Source organism: Bombyx mandarina, chromosome 01 (genome assembly GCF_030267445.1).
Source record: "Bombyx mandarina strain Sakado chromosome 01, ASM3026744v2".
Classification (NCBI taxonomy): domain Eukaryota; kingdom Metazoa; phylum Arthropoda; class Insecta; order Lepidoptera; family Bombycidae; genus Bombyx; species Bombyx mandarina.
In genome coordinates, this window is record NC_143208.1 from 13,949,448 (window position 1) to 13,972,966 (window position 23,519).

At 35.5% G+C, this 23,519-nt stretch overlaps 1 protein-coding gene across 1 annotated transcript; it reads left to right on the forward strand.

Annotated features, from left to right (window-relative positions):
* Positions 1-5,168: 5,168 nt before the first annotated feature.
* LOC114252484 (D-3-phosphoglycerate dehydrogenase) lies at positions 5,169-22,211 on the forward strand. The gene is made up of 8 exons (XM_089730682.1): positions 5,169-5,305; positions 6,608-6,749; positions 13,839-13,990; positions 15,605-15,824; positions 18,515-18,647; positions 19,531-19,646; positions 20,957-21,059; positions 21,969-22,211. The coding sequence occupies exons 2-8, from the start codon at positions 6,615-6,617 to the stop codon at positions 22,091-22,093; spliced, it is 984 nt and encodes a 327-aa protein (XP_089586808.1). The 5' UTR covers positions 5,169-5,305; positions 6,608-6,614; the 3' UTR covers positions 22,094-22,211.
* Positions 22,212-23,519: the final 1,308 nt, after the last annotated feature.

The following is a 23,519-nucleotide window of genomic DNA, read 5'->3' on the forward strand; positions in this document are numbered from 1 at the left end:
AGTATTAAAAATTCAGTCGTTAATTATTTTTTTTCTTGCATATATGGATGGACGAGCTCACAGCCCACCTGGTGTTAAGTGGTTACTGGAGCCCATAGACATCTACAACGTAAATGCGCCACCCACCTCGAGATACAAGTTCTAAGGTCTCAGTATAGTTACAACGGCTACCCCACCCTTCGAACCGAAACGCATTACTGCTTCACGGCGGAAATAGGCGGGCTGGTGGTACCTACCCGTGCGGACTCACAAGAGGTCCTACCACCAGTGATTACGATGTTATTCCTTCACCGTGGATTTAGTTTTATAAATTAGTTTTATAGTGGCTTGGCAATGCTATATTTCTCTTGAAGTAAGATTGCATTGTCGGAAATTTGTGCTGACTTGAAGTGTTATTTGAAAAATTACAGCAATTCATCTAATGACGTTTTAGCTTTGAACTGTTGTCAAAAGATTGCTACCCGCCTGTCTATTTTTACCATTGATCACCATTTATCATTTTAAAAACTTCAATAGCCATTTGCGTAGTCAACTAATTCAATTAATTTAAATTATAGAATTTAGGTATTATGAGAGGGCATCGTGATGTTTGTAGACCACGTTAACTTTAATATTCGTGTACACTAATCTATACTAATACTAGGCTGCACTAAAAGTATCGGGAATGGAATATTTCCACTGTTCCTGTCATATTAAAATCTTTTTAATTGAAAACTCCTTGGTTTTAAAAATCGAATACAATTTATTTATTTAAAAAAAGATTCTCGGTCTTGTCACGAGGTTTTGTCAAACTTGTTTAGTCGTTGAGAAAATGGAATTGACTCGAGAAAATTCAAGAGCGATGACTTATTATGACTTTCGAAGTGGTTTAACACAAAAACAGTGTGTTGACCGGATGATTTCTGCATTTGGTGATGAAGCCCCATCCAAAACCACAATTTATCGCTGGCTTGCTGAGTTTCAACGTGGACGTGTCAAGTTCAGTGATGATCCCCGTCAAGGTCGTCCAAAAACTGCAGTCACCCAAGAAAACGTTGATGCTGTGCGTAAGCTGATTGAGGAAGATCGACATGTGACATACCGCGAAATTCAAGCAACTTTAGACATTGGCATGAGTCAAATACAAATAATCTTGCATGAACAATTAGGTCTAAAAAAGTTGTTTTCCCGATGGATACCGCATTCGCTCTGTGAAGAGCAAAAAGCGGCTCGCGTTACTTGGTACGTCAGAACTCTCGAAAGATTCCACGCAGGATCCTCAAATGCTGTATACAACATTGTATCAGGTGACGAATCCTGGATATACGTGTACGAACCCGAAACAAAAAACCAGTCACGAGTTTGGGTGTTCGAAAATGAGTTAAAGCCAACAAAAATTGTTCGTTCACGGAGTGTTGCAAAAAAAAGGTGGCCACGTTTGTCTCCAAAACCGGCCATGTTACGACTATTCCTCTTGAGGCACAAAGAACGGTTAATGCAGAATGGTATGCAAGCATTTGTTTGCCACAGGTCGTTTCTGAACTCCGTAAAGAGAACTGCAACCGCCGCATCATCCTCCATCACGACAATGCGAGTTCTCACACCGCGCACAGAACAAAAGAGTTTTTAGAGCAAGAAAACATAGAATTATTAGACCATCCGCCGTACAGCCCCGACCTAAGCCCTAATGATTTCTATACTTTCCCTAAAATAAAGAATAAATTGCGTGGACAGAGATTTTCATCACCTGAAGAAGCTGTGGACACCTACAAAACGGGCATTTTGGAGACCCCAACTTCCGAATAGAATGGTTGCTTCAATGATTGGTTCCATCGTATGGAAAAATGTGTCAAATTTCGCGGAGAATATTTCGAAAAGCAATAAATACATTTTTAAATAGTAATGTTGTGTCACTTCGTTAATTCCCGAAATTTTCTCGTATATAATAAATCTACAGTAGTTTTTACGGATGTTCCGTTATAACTACTGAACCATGCATCCGATTGACTTGAAACTTGGTATCCGTGTAGAAAATACATGTACTTAAGGGATAGGCTAATAGGTATTTATATGAGTATTGGACTCCCCACACCAGTTGCGGGGGCGTTCAAGATGAGAATCTTTGTGGGGGTGAGAAATAATAATGTTAATTTTAAATGCCCAGCGAAGCGGACGGGTACAGCTAGTCATTTATATTAACCAACATAAAACCTACTAAATCATAAAATCTACTATAAGGCTTATAATTTATAATTCATGAAATTCATAAATGATACTTTACTTTAAACTTTGAAGGTGCCGTATAGTACACTGTATAGTGTTTGATGATGTGTGTGAAAAATATATAGGTACATCGTGACAGGCAAAAAGTATTGAGTGGCAGCCCTAGTAGATAGTTACAACCAATTTGATTATTCAGATATTACTCGTAAGTACGACACTTACATTACAAAGCCTTTATGCCGATCGAAGAAAATGCATTTTTAATATGTACGCTTTTATTAGCTTCTTCATACGTATGTCAGTATGTATGTAATGTAAGTATGTATATAATATATGTAGAATCTTTAACCTAGATTTGGACCCCCCTCAAAACGTCGGATTAACTCAAAATTTGGCTTACTTATCAACGATCGATGACAATTCAATTTTTTAAAAGTTAAACCCGATATTTATTTTGGGCGGTCAAAACACCAAATTCATTTGAGCTCTTTCCCTTTATCACTTAGCAAAGTGAAAAGTGTTGTATTTTTGTGGATGTATTATATATACATTAATGAATAATTTATGATACATAATGCTATTTAAACTAATAAATGAAAAATAAATAATAGTTTAAAAACAAAACTAAAAAACACGCTTTTATGGAAAATCCAACTAAAAATATAGAAAATCAATTTATTGTAAAACAAGCGTGGAACATTATAATTTGGAAAATTGTCACCAAAGATTACGATTGCGTCATTGATGTGACGCAATCTTTGTCTTTTACACAATGTAGGGTAGTGGATATTTGATAAAGAATGTTGGATTTGCGGTTTTTTTTATAAACGGTTCAAGTTCATTTCCGACCATTCCAACCAACTCTTTTCAGTGTCGGTATTAATTTAAATTTGAAAACTTCGGTAAGCTGTTTCCCTTTTTTTGTGAACTTATCATTATTTCGTGAGTTCTTTTGCGTAATTACTGGTGGACTGGACCTCTTGTGAGTCCGCACGGGTAGGTATTATACCCCGCCTATTTCTACCGTGAAGCAGTAATGCGTTTCGGTTTGAAGGGTGGGACAGCCGTTGTAGCTATACTCGAGACCTTAGAACTTATATCTCAAGGTGGGTGGCGGCATTTACGTTGTAGATGTCTATGGGCTCCGGTAACCACTTAATACCAGGTGGACTGTGAGCCTCGTCCAACCATCTAAGCAATAAATAAATAAAAAGTTCACAAGTAACAAAGTAGCGTCGTCCAGCGCCGATCGACCGCATATTCTGGTATTAAATGGTAATTAACTGGTAAATTTATAGCAGTGGAAAATAGCTTCAATAATAAATAAAACACGACATGACGAATATACCTGTGTATTTTTATACAAGTACTGTAGAACTAGGTGTCTTAAGATATTTACTATATTACGAATTAAATCACTTTCTCCGATAAATACGTTCGTTAGGGACACTTACTTTTTTTTTACGATTGAAGATTTACTGGTGGCCCGGAGGCCTTTCCAGTTTCACCAGGACAGGTGGGCCAGCAAAGGCTCAGCCAGAAGGGGTGGGATTTGCTAACAGCAGCCCGAGCGCCTCCGAAGGAGACCTAACAACTCAAGAGCAACTGCTTCGCGAATGAATGTAGATTCAGTAGTAGTAGTAGTACCGGATCCGAATCGCGACCCACTGATAAGATCCGGCGAGAAACTCAGCGAGCTGATGCATGGGTTATAGGTTGCACGTCGACCTCTTTGTCGAGTTCGACGAGTTCGGTTACCGGGGTTCCTCAACCTGCTCCTAGTGTTAGAACTGAAGGTATCTAATGCAAGAGTTATTGGATCTGATGGATCCGTAAGGATGTGTCTAGGGCGACGACGGTGACTTGCTCCTGCGTGATCAGGTTTCGGGGAAAACCACTTACTGTAAGGTAAGGTGTTCTTAGCTCGTTTGTCGACAACAAGACACAGCGAAGTTCAGTTCCTAGCTCAAAATTCGAATTTGAATTATACATATTATTCTTTTAATTGAAATTAAATACTAATGACTGTAATTTTATCTTAGTTTTCTAAATATTTTTTTTATTGCCCTTGTAGGCAGACGAGCTTACAGCCCACCTGATGGCGAGTGGTTACCGTCGCCCATGGACTTCAGCAAAGCCAGGGGCAGAGTCAAGCTGCTGCCTACCACAACCAAGCTGCTGCGTACCACAGCCAAGCCGCTGCCTACCACAGCCAAGCCGCTGCCTACCACAACCAAGCCGCTGCCTACCACAAAGGATAAGGAAACAGTTAATATTAATTTTATAAGTATTCTATTTTAAGTACATTCACAGTAGATTTAAAATATCTTTATATTATTTCACGTAATTATTACAAGCTGTTGAGCCCGCGAAGATTGGTTGCCATGACAACACGTCTCTTATCACGTATCAAGAAGTTAACACTTCAAACGTTATTTTGTTGGCAATAAAATGATTCAATCAATAATACATAAAGTTAAAATGACTATCATTATTTATAAATTATCAATATTACGAAAATATATGCAGATAATAATCATTTATGACGTAATTTTGTTCACGCACAAACACAAAAACATGGTGCCCGAGAAGCACACATGCGAAAACCTTGTATCATATCTGTATAAACTACAGACAGACAAGTTTCGTTCATTGGCTCTTTAAAGATAAGTGGCGATTTTATTCAGGGTCGGATCGAGGTGCGTGCCTCACGATTGACCCGACATCCACACATTATACATCGAGAAACAAAACTCAATTATCATTAAAGAAAAACTAACTTCATCAAAAACTTGATTTAAAAAAAAACTTTCATTTCTTTACTTTTCATTCGTCAGTCCAATAACTATCTATAAATAATTTAAAAATAATATTACAATCTCTAATACGGTGACCGTTATTAAGAAAAATTAATTATGCGCACTCATCGTTTTTGATTCAATTGATTTTTGCTGACAGTGCACTTAGTTCGTCTCTGTTCTTCAATGCTCAAGCAATCAGACTCGCTACATACGCTCAAACCGGTGAGTGTCGCTGTCAGTCGCTGCCAGACGCTCGGAGGAGGCGCACACCAGCATCAAGCTTAACAACGATAGCACTACCAGTGAGTACATTACTGTGACTGTTGAATGTCAATTTGACCTAATGACCGTTTCATCAAATCAAATCATGTTTTGCGTCCACCCATTGTAACTAAACATCGGTCATTTGGTATTTTAACTATTAAAATTTTATCGTTACCGCATTTATTTATTTTCGTTTTCATATTAGGTTTGTGTTATTTGTGTCAAATTTTTTGCGGATAATTTTTTATTTATGTTTTATTCATAAAATTGTTGGTTATATCCCATTATCTCGATCTTGCCATTTAATATGGGTTTTCATTTTTATCGCGATCGTATTGTCACATCGCTCATACACATATTATAGTTTTGAGTCGAAAAACTTTCCGATTAAATAAATAAAGTGTGTAATTTTCTATTCTTTAAATGAATATGTTTTAAAAAGTTATTTTTATGTTTTTACAGACATAAATAAAAGTATTAAAAACCGGTTGCAGTTGCTGCAAAACTGCAGATGTTCGTAATGCGACCTCAGTAGGCAAAATTTATGTTTGTGAAATTCCTTAGACCTAATCATTAAAGATTATTATGAATTATATTTTCCTTCTGAAGCTACGTGATGCTTTATTGTCAACAAAATAAAAATATATAATAACATAACCAGTACGGATTTGCTTCTGTAGTTTGAAAACACGTTTTATTCGCTAATCAAGTCAAGTCTAATTCCTTCCAATGATATTATAGATGTAGTTTGTTGAAAACTGTTTGGAAATCAAGAATATGCTTCGGACGTCAGAAAGATAAAAGGTGTTTTAAAATTTTTGTAGGGATTAGAAAGGATTTCAAAGTTCGGACTATTGGAGTATAATTATTAAGGGCACGTTTACCAAATATAAGGGCGGTAGAGACGTTTTAAAACAAAAAAAAAATACAAAAAAATGTATGTATGTCTGCTGACTGCTGTATGTTGATTGCCCATTTACAATAATAAAAAATGCTTCTGAACATGTTCGTGGAAAAAAAAAATGTTAAGACATACATTGTATGAAAATTTGAATATGTAAAAACCGTTGCGACTGTCTTTCGTGAATTACTTAAAGCACGATGAGAATTTCTCATTGGTATTTGGCATAGCTGACGTCCATGGGCAACGGTAACCACTCATTATCAGGTGGGCTGTATGTTCGTCTGTCTACAAGGGCAATAAAAAAAAAACCTCAAAATACAGACACCAAAAAAAACGTTTAATTTCGATTCATTTTTTAATCTCCAGTATTTATTTTTTTGTATATATTATAAAACATATACGCACAAGTATATAATGTAAGCTCTACTTTTTTCAGAACCAAGATGGTCGTGGACATTAAGTCGGTTTTGATCGTCGACGGGGTTGGCGCCAAGTGTGCCGAACTCCTAAACGCTTACGGAATCGCCACCACCACCAAGGCCAAGATCTCCAAGGAGGAACTTCTTATGGAGATACCCGTAAGAGTAAACACGATATTATTCTAGGCCAGGAGCATAGAAAATACATCGAGGAGTGAAAGGCTAATTGGTTGAAGCGACATTTACCTTTGTAATTAATGATGTGTTTTATTTCGTACTAGCTGACCCGGCAGACGTCGTAGTGCCTAAATCGATAAATAAAAGACTTAAACTTTTGTATAAAATAAACTTTAAAAAAAACAAAAGGAATCCATCCGACGGGGGACACATCAAAGGAAAAGCAAAATTGTTTGTTTTTATTTAATTCCGAGCATTTTCATATTTATTTATCTTTTAAACCTTCTCTGGACTTCCACAAATAATTCAAGACCAAAATTATCCAAATCGGTCCAGCCGTTCTCGAGTTTTAGCGAGTCTAACGAACAGCAATTCATTTTTATATATTTATATATAGATTAGCATCAACAGTTCGATGTTTTTAATTGAACTTCAATTATGTTACTCCATTGAAATAGGTGAAGAAGTTTTTTTTAATGATATTTTGTTACAATATGTTTTACTAATTTTAATTTTTAAATTGCTCTCCTGTAATGTTGCAAAAGCGACATTTTTAACCAAAAAGCTTTACGCTCCTCGATATTATAATAAATGATGTGACGCCTTCAGCTCCAACACTAGAAGCAGGCACTAGGGACTCTGGTAACCGTACTCGTCGAACTCGGCAAAGAGTTCGACGTGCAACCTAACCTAAACATCAGCCCGCTGAGTTTCTCGCCGGATCTTCTCAGCAAGTTGCGATTCCGATACGGTAGCAGATGCATTCGAAGATGCAATGCAGAAGCAGCTGTCCTTGAGCTGTAAGGTGTCTTTCGGAGGCGCTCGAGCAGCTGTTAGCAAATCCCATCCCTCCTGGCTGAACCTTTGCTCGCCCACCTGTACTGGTGAAACTGCAAAGGTCTTCGTACCACTAGTAATACTTTCTTCATAAAAAATACATGATGATATATATACTTATAATAATATATAACATCAAATAGATAAGGTGAGTAAACTAGTCTTAAGCAGTTATATAATTCAAATAATAGTGATAGTTCGACGTGCAATGGACATCATCCCTTCCTATGAATATATTTGCAGACGTAATTTTTACCGCTTATTTATTATGCTAGAATGAGATCTTTTTCTCTGTCTTTTTTTGACGCAAGTGGAGTAAGACAGTGGCCTGGCTATGCACAAACGTTGCTAATGTCTCGGGGCGATAGTCAATGTTAGACATTTCTTGTCTCTTTGTAGAGTTTAGTATTATTACAATAATAGTCTGTTAAAGGAGGTGCGAATAGCCTGTCTATTTCTGTAGCAAATCATTAATGTGTTAAAATCTGGGAAGCAGTTCGATTTATTTAAAACCATAATAGCTTCCCGCCCCCAGATACGTCCGCGTGGGTTACTCTATATGTCGTGTGGGTGGAAGACACCCGTGATCAGCAGTGGGATGATAGAAAGTCTATATTCCTTTTTAATGTAACAACTATTTTCATATCGAATTTCTTCAAAATTGGTTTAGCGGTTTGGGGGTGAAAACATAACAGATAAACTAATTGGTAAATTGGTAGTCATACTTATACTACTGAAACTCGATCAGGCTTCGCTCTAACTATTGCTAACTCTATGATATATCTGGACTTCTTGAAATTACTCGGGCGCCACCTATAGTATATTAATGGCACCTTATATGGAGTGTTAACAATAATTGTGCCAATAATGATCACAATCGAATCACTTATATGAAAATCATATGAATTTTTAAATTATTCGCGCGTCACCTTTTGGTCTTTGATTTTTACACAGGAACATTCCCTGTAGTGCCAACAACAGCTATATCAAGTTTCATCATAATCCGATTGATGGTTTAGGAACGCATTGAAGACAACTATACAATGACCCATTCAATGCTATAGATCCGATTGTCAGTTTTAAAAGTTAATTATCAATTCAGTTCAATATTTTAAACTTGTTCTTAATTGTTATAATCACATCGAGATTAATATTAATGTTATAATAAAATTAATATATACTAGGCCCTTTTACTAATATTTTATTTGACTTTCAAGTCATCGCTATCATACATACAAATAAACTGGCTCACGTAATCTAAATAAATCCTTAAAATGTCATCAAATTAATCTCGGTATTTCTTAGTCCATGGGCACATACATAACGTTTTTTATATAAATAAATAAGTTTTCAGTGAATATTGCATCAGAGCTTAGACTTTACAGGTTCGTTTTTAAAAACCGGGTAGTATGCGATGATAGATGAAAAATCTAATCTGGATAACATTTGCGTAAAATTCGTTCGCAGTGAGCCTCTCCAGTGCAAAATCAGAATTTAATTTTAAAGTATACAGAACGGATAGTTCGGGATTTATCGTGATGCTTTTAAAAATATTGAAACTGCAAAACTGATTGTTACTTTATTAATAACACTGCGATTGCTGACAGATGGTTTTACTGGTGGAAGAGCATACTGTTAACCCCTTGTGTGTCCACCATACTGTCTAGCTCTGCAATAAGGCGGTAATGTGTTTCGATTTTAAAAGTATCTTACAATGATACAACTAAATCTTCAACCTCAAGACCTATATGGGCACATAATATCAGAAGAACTGATAGCTCACCTGCCTGTTTACACTTCTCCACATTAGGTATGTGTAGCTTTAAGTAAAACATATTTGGAAAGCAAAATTGGAAATTCTTCTGTTTTTTTCTTCTTCTATTTAGCATTAAAACCTTATATCACTGTGAATAACAATAGGACCTTCATGTTACTACAATCTTAATAAAACATCGCATTAATGTACGATGAATGAACCTTTGATGTAATGAAAGCCCCATATTAATTTTCTATTGTTGGTTATTTATAATTGGATTATTTCGCCTTTGGACTTCGACTAGACAATGGTCTTGCCAATATTAAGTCCCCGTGAACATTTTATTTTATTCATGTCCGCCAGCTTAGAGAAACCTTTGTATCAATAGACAGTGAAGATAATGTATTAATTGGTACTGTTATGCTGTTATATTAAATGATATCTATTAGTTAACTGTCTCAGTCATTGTCATGTTTTTCTTTTTTATTATTGCCCTTGTAGGCAGACTAGCCATACGGCCCACCTGATGGTGAGTGGTTACCGTCGTCCATGGACTTCAGCAATGCCAGGAGCAGAGCCAAGCCGCTGCCTACCGCTTAATACTCTACACACGCCTCGTTTGAAGAAGGACATTTCATAGCGCTCATGTTTGTTTGTTTGATAAACTTTGAAGCGCCAACCATATAAGAGTACAGTCGTTATTGCGTCGTGCTTTGAGCGAATGGCATTGAGAAAATCCACGTACGCGGCTAGTACAAGCGCAGTCGACTCGCGACCTATGTACACTCAATAGGTATCTAATAATTCTTATTAAAAAAATTGCAAAGGCATTTAGCTTAACTTAATATAAAACTCGACTTAACGCAATATCATTACGTAATTCGAAGCTAAAATAGACTACGAACTAATGATAGATTCTACATTTTATACAAAAATTACAATTGACGTCAAGCGTTCTGGTTGGTGTTTTGTTATTGTTGTTGTTGTTGTTTTTGTGTTGGTGTTTGTTGAAAAACCTATAAAATATAATAAATATATGGATAGTTAGTTAATATACGTTTCAATAAAACAATTTTATAAATAATTTTGTGCCCGTTTTTCTAATTTATAACAACTAAAAATGCGTTACGTTACTGTATACCAAAACAAACAAATTAATCAGAACATACATATATATACAGAGGACGGTCTCATCGCTAAAAGTATATAAACGAATACTTGAAAAGATCTCAGAAAACAAAAATTAAAAAAAAAATTAAATTTTTAATCATAGCTAATCTATAAAAATCTTAATTATATTTACTGATAAATTATGTTTCAAAATATAGTAAGCTTTATAAAAACATAAAATAAATATTTGATTATAGTAAGTTATTCATAAATTAGTACCCATTTAGTATCTTAAATTAACAATTGTAGTACATTTGTTTTAACAAAAATGCTTGTGATAACTGAAGTGATAACTTCAATATTAATTTTCCACAAACGAAAACACATCATTAGATTAAAGACAATATTGACTTCTACTAATGGCCATAAATCGAATACATGTTTGGTAATTATTGATTCTTACCTCCGAAATAATATTTTTAGTTTTAATAATTTTAATATTCCGTCGACAAATGATAAAAATTTAAACTTTTATTATCACAACAATTTTTTTTAAATCGATTTCGCTCCAAAATGAGGCTTTGTATTATCTGTGTATTTTTATTTAGACATAACTTTTTTCTTACCACATATCACCACCAAATCACATATCATTTTTAGTTTCAAGATTAAAATGTGAAACTAATTGTTTCAGTCGCACATTTAGCTTGGTAACAGATAATAGATAAGTGATTATTTTCACAATATGCCTTTATAAAACGTACATTAATATTTATCATATGTTAAGTACTTGCAATAAACAAACACAGGTGTAATGTAATGTCCTAACAAGTAAATACCTAAGACCAGTAAATAATTTGAAGCATTAAAAGCACTAAATATGAAAATAATTATAATTATTTCTGTTTTAATGTATATCGTTGGATGTTACATTTTATTGGCGTAGATGAGCAAACGACCTCATGATGCACTTGGTGTTGAGTCGCTACTAGAGTTCATTGACATAACAAGGCGAATGCCAGCTCCCATCTGGAGACACGAGGGTGAAGCTTAATTTTTGTACTCATATGAAGGTTGTCCTGTTCTTAAAATAGGAGCGTATGATTGCTTCGTGACAGACACAACGCCGATTTGGTAAGGCGGTTAGTAAGGTGGTTAAGTGATTTTTTTGAGGCGATGAAAATATTTACTAGTTGTTGAAGTTACGGGTGATAAATAACGACGGTACAACTTAGTTTAAAATCCTCTTGTATAACTTCTTCTTTGGTCTTCTTCGCTGTAAACTAATAATATCTGAAGATATGAATTCATACATCGCTAACAGATTATTTTGTTTTCAAATCCACAATCCAGTTTTGTACGAAAGCCTGATTATTACAACGCCCTCGAAACCAGGTTTTTTTTTAATTTCACGCAATGTAAAATAATTATGTGATAATTTTCTGACGCCCAAGGGCGTAGGGGACGTGGGAGGTATCTGTTTTGGGAAGTCCTTTTATGAAGTCACAACAATGTCACGAAACATGAATTTTCGAAATTCAATAATTTCAAATGTTACGTTCATTATCCTTTATCAAAGAAAGACCACACGTGTTTTCCTTTTATGTATCTATTAATATTTTGCTACTGCTTGGCTCAGAGGTGAAGTTGCACGAAATTGTCCAGTCACCGTCCTCGCCGAACCCGTAGCTGGCGACGAAGGGCTCGACTAGTAAATTAACCCATAAACACAGCACACTGAGTTTTTCACCGGATCTTCTCTGTGGGTTGCGTTTCCGGTCCGGTGGTAGATTCTACGAAACATTGCTCTTGCTAGGGCCAGGGTTAGCAACACTCCCGGTTTAAGCCCCGGGAGCCGCTCACCTCCTAGCTCGGTGGGGAAAAAAACCCGAATTATGCAAGTAATACAGATTATTTCATAAATATCTCGATTTTATTATCGGTGCAGTTTAAGTGTAACGATATTTCGTACATATTTTGTGTGGCATCCAATAGGTTTATTGTTAATCGGGTACAGAACGAACCCTCATACTTGGCGTAAATATTATTGACTTGCAGTAATCTAGCATCGAGAAATAGTAACAGTCATTAACCAAAGATAAAAATGTTTACTTAGTGATCCCACCGTGATGTTTGTTACATACGTATTTGTGTGTAAAAATACTGTGTATTAACTGTATAGTGATGCTTCTAAACACGAGACTATCGTACGTGCATCGTTTATTATCTTCCATTTGAATAACAAAAGGTTGTTGCCCTTTTGACATGCACGATTAGGAACAATTTTTTGCAAAGCGATGTCCTTCTTCGCAACGATGAAGCGAATTATTTATTTATTGTTACGATTGTTGCCGGGAGCGTATATATGCATTATAATGTATTTATATATGTTGCCGGGACCATATATGTTGCCGGGACCATATATGTATGTCAATTACAATGTATTCGTTTTATCTCTTCGCTCCTTATCTCTTTAAAAGCTAATTTGACATTGAAGTCGTCGTCTGGAATGTGACCGTAACACACTTGTCTTGTTGTTTGTTATGTAATGAATAAGCTTTTTTTGTTTGTTAATGATGCTTTTTGTTTTTTAGATATCGCATTTAACCGAATCGTATCAAGCAACGTGGTGACACGGGATATGATACAATGAATGCATTTAAACATTAATGTTTGCTCTGTTATAACATTTTTCCCTGTCGTTATTAATTAAACAAAAAAACTTTACTTACTGCTAACTTTAATTTTTCGTTTGATTAAAGAAGTGTGTGTTCATTGCATACAAGTAGTATTTTAATACAGTGTTGTATAATAGTGTAGTATGTAAATGACAGCAACAGGTGCTACGTAGACTATTCGCAAGCATGTGTTCGCGTTATTTGTCGGTTGCACCTGTGTTTAATTAAGCAAAATCAAAAAACTTCATATGTGTTTGCACATATGTAGAATAGTGGTAGGGTATATGAGCCGGCGAGAGTAGAATGATACCTGGTGTTCCACTATATCTATAATGTCTCGAAACATTGAGGTGTCAGGGCTTATTGAAATGAAAGTTAAAATTGCATAATGATATGTAAATGGTGGTAGTAGGTGGTAGGACCTCTTGTGAGTCCGCGCGGGTAGGTACCACCGCCCTGCCTGTTTCTGCCGTGAAGCAGTAATGCGTTTCGGTTTGAAGGGTGGGGTAGCCGTTGTAACTATACTGAGACCTTAGAACTTATATCTCAAGGTGGGTGGCGCATTTTCGTCGTAGATGTCTATGGGCTTCAGTGACCACTTAACACCAGGTGGGCTGTGAGCTCATCGCATAAAGCAATAAAAAATATATTCAATTCTTCAATTTACAACGAATAAATTAAAATTCACAGAACCACGACGCTCTGGTTGTGCGTTCAGCAACTCAAGTGACCAAAGAGGTGTTGGACGCAGGCGTGAAGCTGAAGGTGGTCGGTCGTGCTGGAGCTGGTGTGGACAACATCGACGTCGACTCCGCCGGTAAAAAGGGCGTCGGAGTGATCAAGTAAGTTAATTGTTAAAAAAATCAAAAACATCATTTTTTTATATTATGTAAAATTTTATCATTAGTAAATAATAATTGTAAATCATCTTTTATAGTATGAGGTAGCGCCCTCTGTGAATTGATATTTTAACTTCACGTATAATCCTAAATTAAAATTCACTACAAGAGGTTTCATACACACGTTAGTATTAAAAAATCTGATAATCATGATAATCTGAAAAATCATAGATTTTCGTTTCATCGAATTTGAAATCACAACGATACTGAAGAATTTTTTTCACTTCAAAAATCAAAAACATCATTTTTTTATATATACTTTTTTTCTACCTATTCGCTGGTAGCTTGAGGGGTTATTCCAGCTTCGTGTAGCGGGTAGGTGAGCTAACAAGCTCAACCTTAGAAAATTTGATAACAATGAAAATTTAATTTAAAATTTGAATTTATAACCGGATCGGAATCGCGACCCACTGAGAAGATCCGGCGAGAAACTCAGTGAGCTGTGTCTATGAGTAAAATCATTAAAGTAGGCCTTTACTTCTTGAGTTTACTAACAAATAAGTTAGACAAATTCAATTAAGTTAATTAATATTATATATTTAAGTCGATAGTAATAATAGGGACTAATTTAATTATGGGGCTCTTGTGTGAAACGATTCCATTCTTTTGTTTTCACTACAACTATCTACAATCGCTGCTCTAATCCAAAGCGCGTTTCTAGGGATAAAGTAATCCCTATCATATGTTATTTTTGTCTACCTATTTCTGCCGCAACAGTAAAGTGCTTCGGTTTGAAGCGTGAGGGGGGGGGGGCAGCCGTGGTATAGTAAAAACTAGAACTCATGACCGAAGGTGGGGGGCGGCATTTACGTTGTTGATTTCTGTGAGCTACTTAACACCAGACGGGCCGTGAACACGCCCACCCAGATATGCAATAAAAAAATGAAATATTAACCCGCCACCCGACTCTAAAATTGCCTGCCCTCCGCGATCTTATCTAACTTAATCTCGCTGCTAATTGTTAATCAAGAGTAGCTTGGCCGACCTCAAATTACAAGACGGGCGGTAATAACATCGCTTTATACACGGTGTTCGGTAACCAAGAACACCATAAGGCATTTATTTCAATTCCATCACTTTTTTTTTTTATTGCTTAGATGGGTGGACGAGCTCACAGCCCACCTGGTGTTAAGTGGTTACTGGAGCCCATAGACATCTACAACGTAAATGCGCCACCCACCTTGAGATGTGAGTTCTAAGGTCTCAGTATAGTTACAACGGCTGCCCCACCCTTCAAACCGAAACGCATTATTGCCTCACGGCAGAAATAGGCGGGGTGGTGGTACCTACCCGTGTGAACTCACAAAAGGTCCTGCCACCAATAATTACGCAAATTACAATTTTGCGGGTTTGATTTTTATTAGACGATGTTATTCCTTCACCGTGGAAGTCAATCATGAACATTTGTTGAGTACGTATTTCATTAGAAAAATTGGTACCCGCCTGGGATTCGAACACCGGTGCATCGGTCAACACGAATGCACCGGACGTCTTATCCTTTAGGCTACGACGATTTTTGTGCAAAATAATAATTTTTTTATGTCTTTGTTTTCTTAGCGCTCCGGGCGCCAATGCGCTGAGCGCGTGCGAACTGACCTGCACGTTGATGTTGGTTCTGGCTCGCCACGTGGTCCCAGCTTCCACTGCGCTGAAGGCTGGCAGGTGGGACCGGGCTCTGTACACTGGCAGCGAGCTCGCTGGCAAGACCCTCGCCATCCTTGGCCTTGGCAGGGTCGGCCGCGAGGTGGCCACTAGGATGTACGCCTTCGGCATGAACGTATGTATTTTTGAGTTGCTTTAAGTTTTTTTTTTACTTTATATATCTGTGTTTTATTTTGTTCCTAATTTAAGAAATTAGGTATAGTGTTGTATATTATATTGTGATTTCATCAAACTCATATAATTTTTTCGATGCTCTGAAAGTCAAGATGCGGAACCCAATGATTAAGATTTATAGCTGAAAATAGAGTATAGCATCTTATTTAAGTAAATGAAACTATCGTCGATCCAAAACGTAAAAAATGTATTGGGTTCGTGGTACCTTTTAAAATGAGGTTTTATGTCGAGGAAAACGATTTTTTATTAACCGGTTTTTTTCTTGTTTTAAGCTCAAGTAGTTCTGTTTCAGTTAGCAATATTGTCCACCAATCCTTTTATTATTATATATGCAAAAATTTGTGAACAAGAATGTGATAATAGTGATTGTCTGATATTAATGTAATATTAATAAACGAATCATTATTTATTTTGCGAATGTCATAAGAATAGCTACTTTGGTTGGTTCGATACCATGTCTCATTATGTCATATGTTTAGCGATATTGTTTTGTACAAACTAGCCGATTGTATGTAAATTTGGCAGCAAATAATCGTTATGAAATTCTAGACAGTGCACAAAAAAACATCAACAGTTTTGTTGACAGCATTGAAATGCAGTAAAATGTAACCATCTACATCAATAAACACTGAAATGAAAAAAAAAACGAATTACGAATAAAATTTCGTTTTCGCTTTTTCTTTTTGGTAACCAGAATAGAAACTAGTATTTTTACATGTAATTCCTAAGACTTTAAGGTTAGAGGGAAAAGGAATGTTACACCAGCATGCATTGACGCGCACGGGTCCAGTTATTGTTCACTAAACTAAACTAGGAGTTGCATTATGTAAATTTCGATCCTTCCTTTGCCGTATCAAGTAACGACTCTAAAGTCCTAGCTAGTATTTGTAATTCTAGCCGCGTTCTAGAATTCAACCTTCGCCTACTCGCCATTTCACTAACAGTTTATCTACAAACCGATTTTCCCACGCTACTTTATGTAGTGAATCAAGCTTTCTGATTTATGCACTGCAAAAATCATTTCTAAGTCCTCGTGTTGGTGTAGGCCATATTGATAATTTCTAAAACTCCCATTTTTTAACATTGTATTTAAAGTGATATTTTTAGATTAGGGATGTAGAAAAAAATGCAGTTTTGCGAATTTATGGCAGTTATTCTTTGTACTCTTTTTTTCCACTACCTAGAAAAAACACATTTGAAAATTTTGACTTGATCCCAAATTTCAAAATAGTTTTTTTTTCTCTAGAAATCTAGCCAGCTGTTTTACAAAGAAATCTACGTGTATTTAATGTAACAGAAAATGAGATTTCAATAATGGATGTTAACCAATTAAAATCAAACGTCTGTAACTTTTAAATAAATAGGTATAATTTACAAATTTCAATACTAATCACAGTGCATCATATCATCGTTTTGTTTCAGTAAATATTTTACGGTTAGCTCATTGACCATATTGGCCCCAAATGACGTCACGCGAAACGAAGTTGCGCTTCGCTGCGTCCTGCAATGCTTGCTGAGTTTTTAAAATTAAGTCAAAACGCGAACTCTCCCATTCCTTGATTTACATGATTGGAAGGCTATATCATGATTTACTTCACCTCAAATAGTCACCACAGCTCAAATTGGGCATTTAGTTTCATTCTTCAAAGCTCTCATTGAAAACATTTGCACATCACCATCAAAATGTCCTTTTTGCATATTGTATTCGAATAATTCCGTTAATTAAATGATTAATTAAATGTATTTTTTTTAAATAACAATGACATTATTTAAAAATTCTTTAATATTTTTATCTAAACAAATGGGCAGATATTAATGATGACGTTGACATTTCATGTTCATGCGTGCGCTGCAATTGATTCAATTGTCTCAAAAGCACTGGCTCGCCATACTAATACTTTAAATTAAATAATTATAATGTTGCCAACTGCGAACGATAGTTGCATAAAGCATATTACATACTATTTTGCACATTTTATCGCACTAGTAATTTAAGTAGATAAGACAGAGCACTGTTTTTTTATCAACAAGCTGATTTTGACATTGAGCGAAAAAAGAATTTTAATGTCCATCGAGTTAATTGACCTCTGGTTCAAGGTCAATCTCTATAAATCGGGGAATAACTGACTCGGTAGACAATAATAATCAACAATAAAGATAAATAACGTGTTTTACTTCATGATCGAAATTCATTTGGTGTGACAGTAATCGGGCATAGGTATTGAAAAATATTAGACCACCAAAACAAAAATATGGGATGAAAATATTAATATCGAGGAAATTTGTCACAAATTTTCTGTTACAAAAAGAATCTTACCTAACTCCTTCTAAATGAGATCATCTTGTAATAAAATTGGGAATGGTATTATTTTATTTATTTATTACTTATTTTATTTATTACTTTATTTCACACAAAAAGCTAAATTTATCTGTCACTGTAAATCCATCTAAGCGAATACATAAATTATTTAGGTAATTATAATTTCTGTTCTACTCGTAATATATTGCACAAAAGTATTTGTACCATTTAAAAGATGCATTCCGCGAATTCGTAAATTTCAAAAGGCTTTGCGTGAAAGTGAGCGTTGAAATTATTTACTTCACACTTATAAATGCTTTTAATTTCCGTAGATCATCGGATTCGACCCTTTCGTGTCTGCTGATCAGTGCGCCCAGTTCCATTGCACCAAGATGGAGCTGGAGGACATTTGGCCTCTAGCGGACTACATCACCCTGCACACTCCGCTCATTGAGTCTACTCGAAGTAAGTTACGAAATATTAGCACTAAAATGTATTCATTGAACAAAACCCGATTTCTAGAATACATAAATACATTATAAGGAAACAAAGCACTTAAATAAAACTACACGTGAAATGATCATGTATTAAAAGAAAAACATATCAACAGATATAAAAAAATGATATTATAAGGAAAGAAATTTTGAATCAAATCGACACTTTACTATAAACGAAATGTATTAATAAAAGTGTTACAGCGTTTCTGTTAGAACAAACAAATTGGTGCTGGTCCGCGACGAATTTTATGGGTAAGTATAGAGACTAATGATAGGGAGACTACGGGAATCAGCCACAACAGAAGAATGGTGACCAAAGGTCTCAGACGAAATCAGTCAGACTATTTACTAACCATGACTATAGGCAATCTTAGTTATGCATTCTAGAATGAATGCGACTGCAGCTATCAACTCCCAAATTGAAAATTTCTGCAAACTCTGTCCGCGATGAGGTGTAATTTCGCATTAAAAATGTATTCATTAAGATTTCTTATCGCATAGCACACGTCAACAACGTCCTTGAGGAAAGTCATATTGGTTTCTTTGTATCTTGAAGGAATGTCGCCAAGGTGATTCTGAAATAAATATCTATATTGAGTGTTTACCACGATTTATTACAGACCTTATCACAATTTGATAACGTATTTGACAAAAGAATCAACATTATCTACTGTATCTTTTTCTCTAATAGTATGTTATTTTGGAACACTAGATTTTGGTTCTATGTTTAAATCTAGTTTATTACTTATTTACCTGTTTAATTTAGACGAATAATGCAGTGTTGCTCAGTAATTTATCAAAATAATAAATTGCCTTGTGATTTTTAATATATTTAAATACTGTTTTTTCAGACTTTATCAATGCCGATGTCTTGAAGCAGTGCAAGAAAGGTGTGAAAATCATCAACGTGGGTAGAGGCGGGCTTATTCAAGAGACAGATTTCTTGCAGGCTCTGAAGTCTGGAAAGGTTGTTGACTATTTGTTGCTTCTTTAATTTTTTTTAAATTATAACCAAGGTATTGTATTGCGGCACTTCCGCTGCATGTTTTAGCGTCGATTTTTGTGTGACAGAAAGAGAGAGTATCCTTTATTGCACATCCAAACGTAATGTAAATGGAAAATAAATCACTAGGTAGTTATAATTTGTGCTATGGGCGATCTTACCGCTAAAAGTGATCTCTTCTAGACAAATGTTTCCATCTATAGATATTCTGAAAAAGATACATCGGATATGTTGCGGTGTATTGCTATTAACAATATTCAGATCTCAGTCATTCAGATTTGAACTCAAACACATGCATATAATTTTCGCGTTCAAAAGGCACTTTTCTTGAAAGAAAATATGCTTTGCACTTTCATCTCATTGTCAAAATGTGTTATATTTTTTTTGTCATATAAAATGTAGCAATGTTGTAGTGTAGTGTAATGTAACACTTTTGAATTACTATTTTGGCAGTTTGATCATTCTTATCAAGAAACACCTTAATGGATATTAATTATATTTTGTCTCTGTCTATTTTACATAATGTTTTTGGAATCAATTTTAACATATGAATTTTATAGACATTATAAGCGCAGAAAAGCATACGAAAGGGTAAAACAAAAACACAGAAAAACCTTAAAAAAAAAAATTGTGCAGATGATCGTGATGACTTACCAGTCTTATGTTCAATCTTAAGATTCGTGGTTTAGTCAGTGCATGTGTGCATCGAAAGATGGCATGGTGTTTATAAATAAAGACATATCGCACATACGCTGCTATAAAGCCACTAATGTATTTGTTAACATTGATCTGATATGACAAAATACATTTTTTAATCGTTATAATTGAGACGAGAGAGATGTTTGCTTTTACTTATGAAGTTTGTAGTTCATTCAATTTCTATAGCCTAGCAGAACTATATAATAATTATATAATACTAGCGACCCGCCCTCGCTTCGCTTCGGAAACTGTAATTTATTATTGATTTCTCTACTATTTAATGGATGTTATTATATATGTAAACCTTCCTATTCAATCACTCTATCTATTAAAAAAAAACGCATCAAAATCCGTTGCGTAGTTTTAAAAATTTAAGCATACATAGGGATATAGGGACAGAGAAAGCGACTTTGTTTTTTATACTATGTAGTGAAGATGTTGAATTTTCCAACGTTTCTCCTGAAAAATTACATAAGTGACCTTATCGCACCGTATGTGCGATATTATGTTTTCCTAACTGAAAACATTGTTTGTTAGTCAGTCCGTACAGACTAGTTTATTCAATTAATCGACAGGTGGGCGGAGCTGCTCTGGACGTGTTCGAGCAGGAGCCGCCGACCGATCCTGTCACTTTGGAGATTATTCAGCAGCCTGCTGTAATTGCCACTCCGCATCTGGGTGGGTACCTACTGCTCTTTTTAATACGCTTTTATTAGCTTCAGACGTATGTATGTTAGTATGTAGCGGAATCTTTGAACATGACTTTGAGTCCCTTCAAAACGTCGGATTAACCGACCGGACCGGACCGATGACAATTCAATATAAAAAAATATATTGAGAAAATTGATATTAAACCAAAAAATTAGAAATAAATAATAGTTTAAAAAAAACTAACATAATACGCTTTTATAGAAAATCCAATTAAAAAATTGAAAATAAGTTTTTTTTTATTACTTAGATGGATGGACGAGCTCACAGCCGACCTGGTGTTAAGTGGTTACTGGAGCCCATATACATCTACAACGTAAATGCGCCACCCACCTCGAGATACAAGTTCTAAGGTCTCAAGTATAGTTACAACGGCTACCCCACCCTTCGAACCGAAACGCATTGCTGCTTCACGGCAGAAATAGGCGGGTTGGTGGTACCTACCCGTGCGGACTCCCAAGAGGTCCTATCACCAGTAATTACGCAAATTATAATTTTGCGGGTTTGATTTTTATTATACGATGTTATTCCTTCACCGTAGAAGACAATCGTGAACATTTATTAAGTACCTTTTAGGTACCTCAAGCATCGGTCACCGTTCTTGTCGAACCCGTCGCTTGCGGCGAAGGGCTCGACGAGTAAATTAACTCTCAGACACAGCCCACTGAGTTTCTTGCCGGATCTTCTCAGTGGGTTGCGTTTCCGATCCGGTGATTCTGCGAAGCTCGGCTCTTGCTTGGGTTAGCAACGTCATCAGGTTTGAGCCCCGTGAGCTCACCTACTAGTTAAGGCGACGCTGATATAGCCTCTCAAGGCTATTAGATTAGGTAGGGAAAAAAAAGACAAAGTATTTGAGATTTACTGTGAAGTGTTTTTCAGGGGCCTCTACTAAGGAAGCTCAGGTGAGAGTTGGCCAGGAGATTGCTGAGCAGCTCGTGAACCTGGTGAAACCGGGAACATTCCCGACTCTACTGGCTGAAGTCACGCGTGTCTTGAACAAGTGAACGTTAAACCTACGTTTTAACGTTTTTTTTTCTCTTTTTTCGTTCATTAATTTTTTGCCTTGGCATTTTTTTTATAATTACTTTTGTGTCTTTTTTATTACATTATTTTTCATATTTACGGCGGAGTTTTTTTGAAGTAAAATTTATTCATATTAATATTATTTGAGATAGCACTTTAATAATGGTTTCATTAAATATTCGGTCCTGATTTATCGAAACATATTTAATGATCAATTAGTATATTGATTTTATTAAATGTACACGTTTTACTTCGCGCACCTAAGAAGTGAATACAGGTGTTCGTTTGATGTGTGAATGTGTTCTTAGTAGATAAGTTAGTTTGATAAGTTCCTACCCTATTGCATTTTTAGTTGTCTAAGTTTTTTTTAATGTTAGTAACACTCACGTAACTTGACAGAGAACATTGAATATTGTTCATACTAGATTTAAGTGAGCAATGTTGCTCAAATGACATTGCAGAGCCGCGTGTGTCATGCTTAAATGAGCGTCTGACTTATGCTAGTTAAGATAGCACTGTGCTAAGATGCTGTCTGTGGATGATTAGATGCTTTGATGCATTCAACAGGTTGAGGTATTACGTATGCAAAATAGAGATGCTTCCCTGGCTTATTTTCGATGCGACTTTTTCTTTACAGTCTGGAAAACACTCGTGCGAAAATAATTCAGGCTTTATTTTCCATCTAATATCTCCCGTTCGCTATGCATTAACTCATTCTAATCCTGTAGGCATTTTCGTGCTCATTCAATGCTGTGTATTAATTTAGTGCACCATTTTATAGAATTAGTTAAGGCATCGTACAATTTAGAATAAGAACTATGATCCGATGAGGTAAATAGAATAACAAATACGGACACTCCAAAAGGTGTAATACTATAAAGTGTTAAGTACATTAGTTAGTAAGTTTTGAACGTGGAAATGAATTTCCCCCGTTTCAATTTTTTTGTGGAACGTTTTTATTAGGTTTTAATACGAACGTACTCGGTCCCTTTATTAGTTTCTAGTTTTTGGCTATTTTTCGTTCCTTTGATATGCTTGCCCTAACTCACGGAATGAAATGTTATACTTTTTTTTTAGTAATAATAATTTTGTAAACCTTTTTTTCTAGCCGTAGGTTTTAACTATCCGTTTTTGCTTTTCCTAACATTTTTTGCTATTCCTTTTATTTTTAACCAAACGTGAATCGTATACTTCACGTGGAACGTATACCGTACTTTTTTTGTATTTTTGGTATTTTATACCATTTTTTTATATTTTTGCTTTTGTAGTGCTTATTTGTAAAAAAACAAAAAAAAACAAAAAAAAAACAAAAAAAAATCATGAAGTACCAATTAATTTGGAATGAACAGCAAATTTTTTGGTGCCTTATGTCTTGCGTGTCTTAACGCCTTTATTTTTCATTTTTTT

What these genes read in the sequence shown, in the direction of transcription:
- LOC114252484 (XM_089730682.1), top strand. Translation starts at nt 6,615, where the DNA reads ATGGTCGTGGACATTAAGTCGGTTTTGATCGTCGACGGGGTTGGCGCC. An exon ending in TGTACGCCTTCGGCATGAAC is followed by an intron (nt 15,825 to 18,514) that starts GTATGTATTTTT and finishes TAATTTCCGTAG; the next exon opens with ATCATCGGATTCGACCCTTT. An exon ending in AGGCTCTGAAGTCTGGAAAG is followed by an intron (nt 19,647 to 20,956) that starts GTTGTTGACTAT and finishes ATTAATCGACAG; the next exon opens with GTGGGCGGAGCTGCTCTGGA.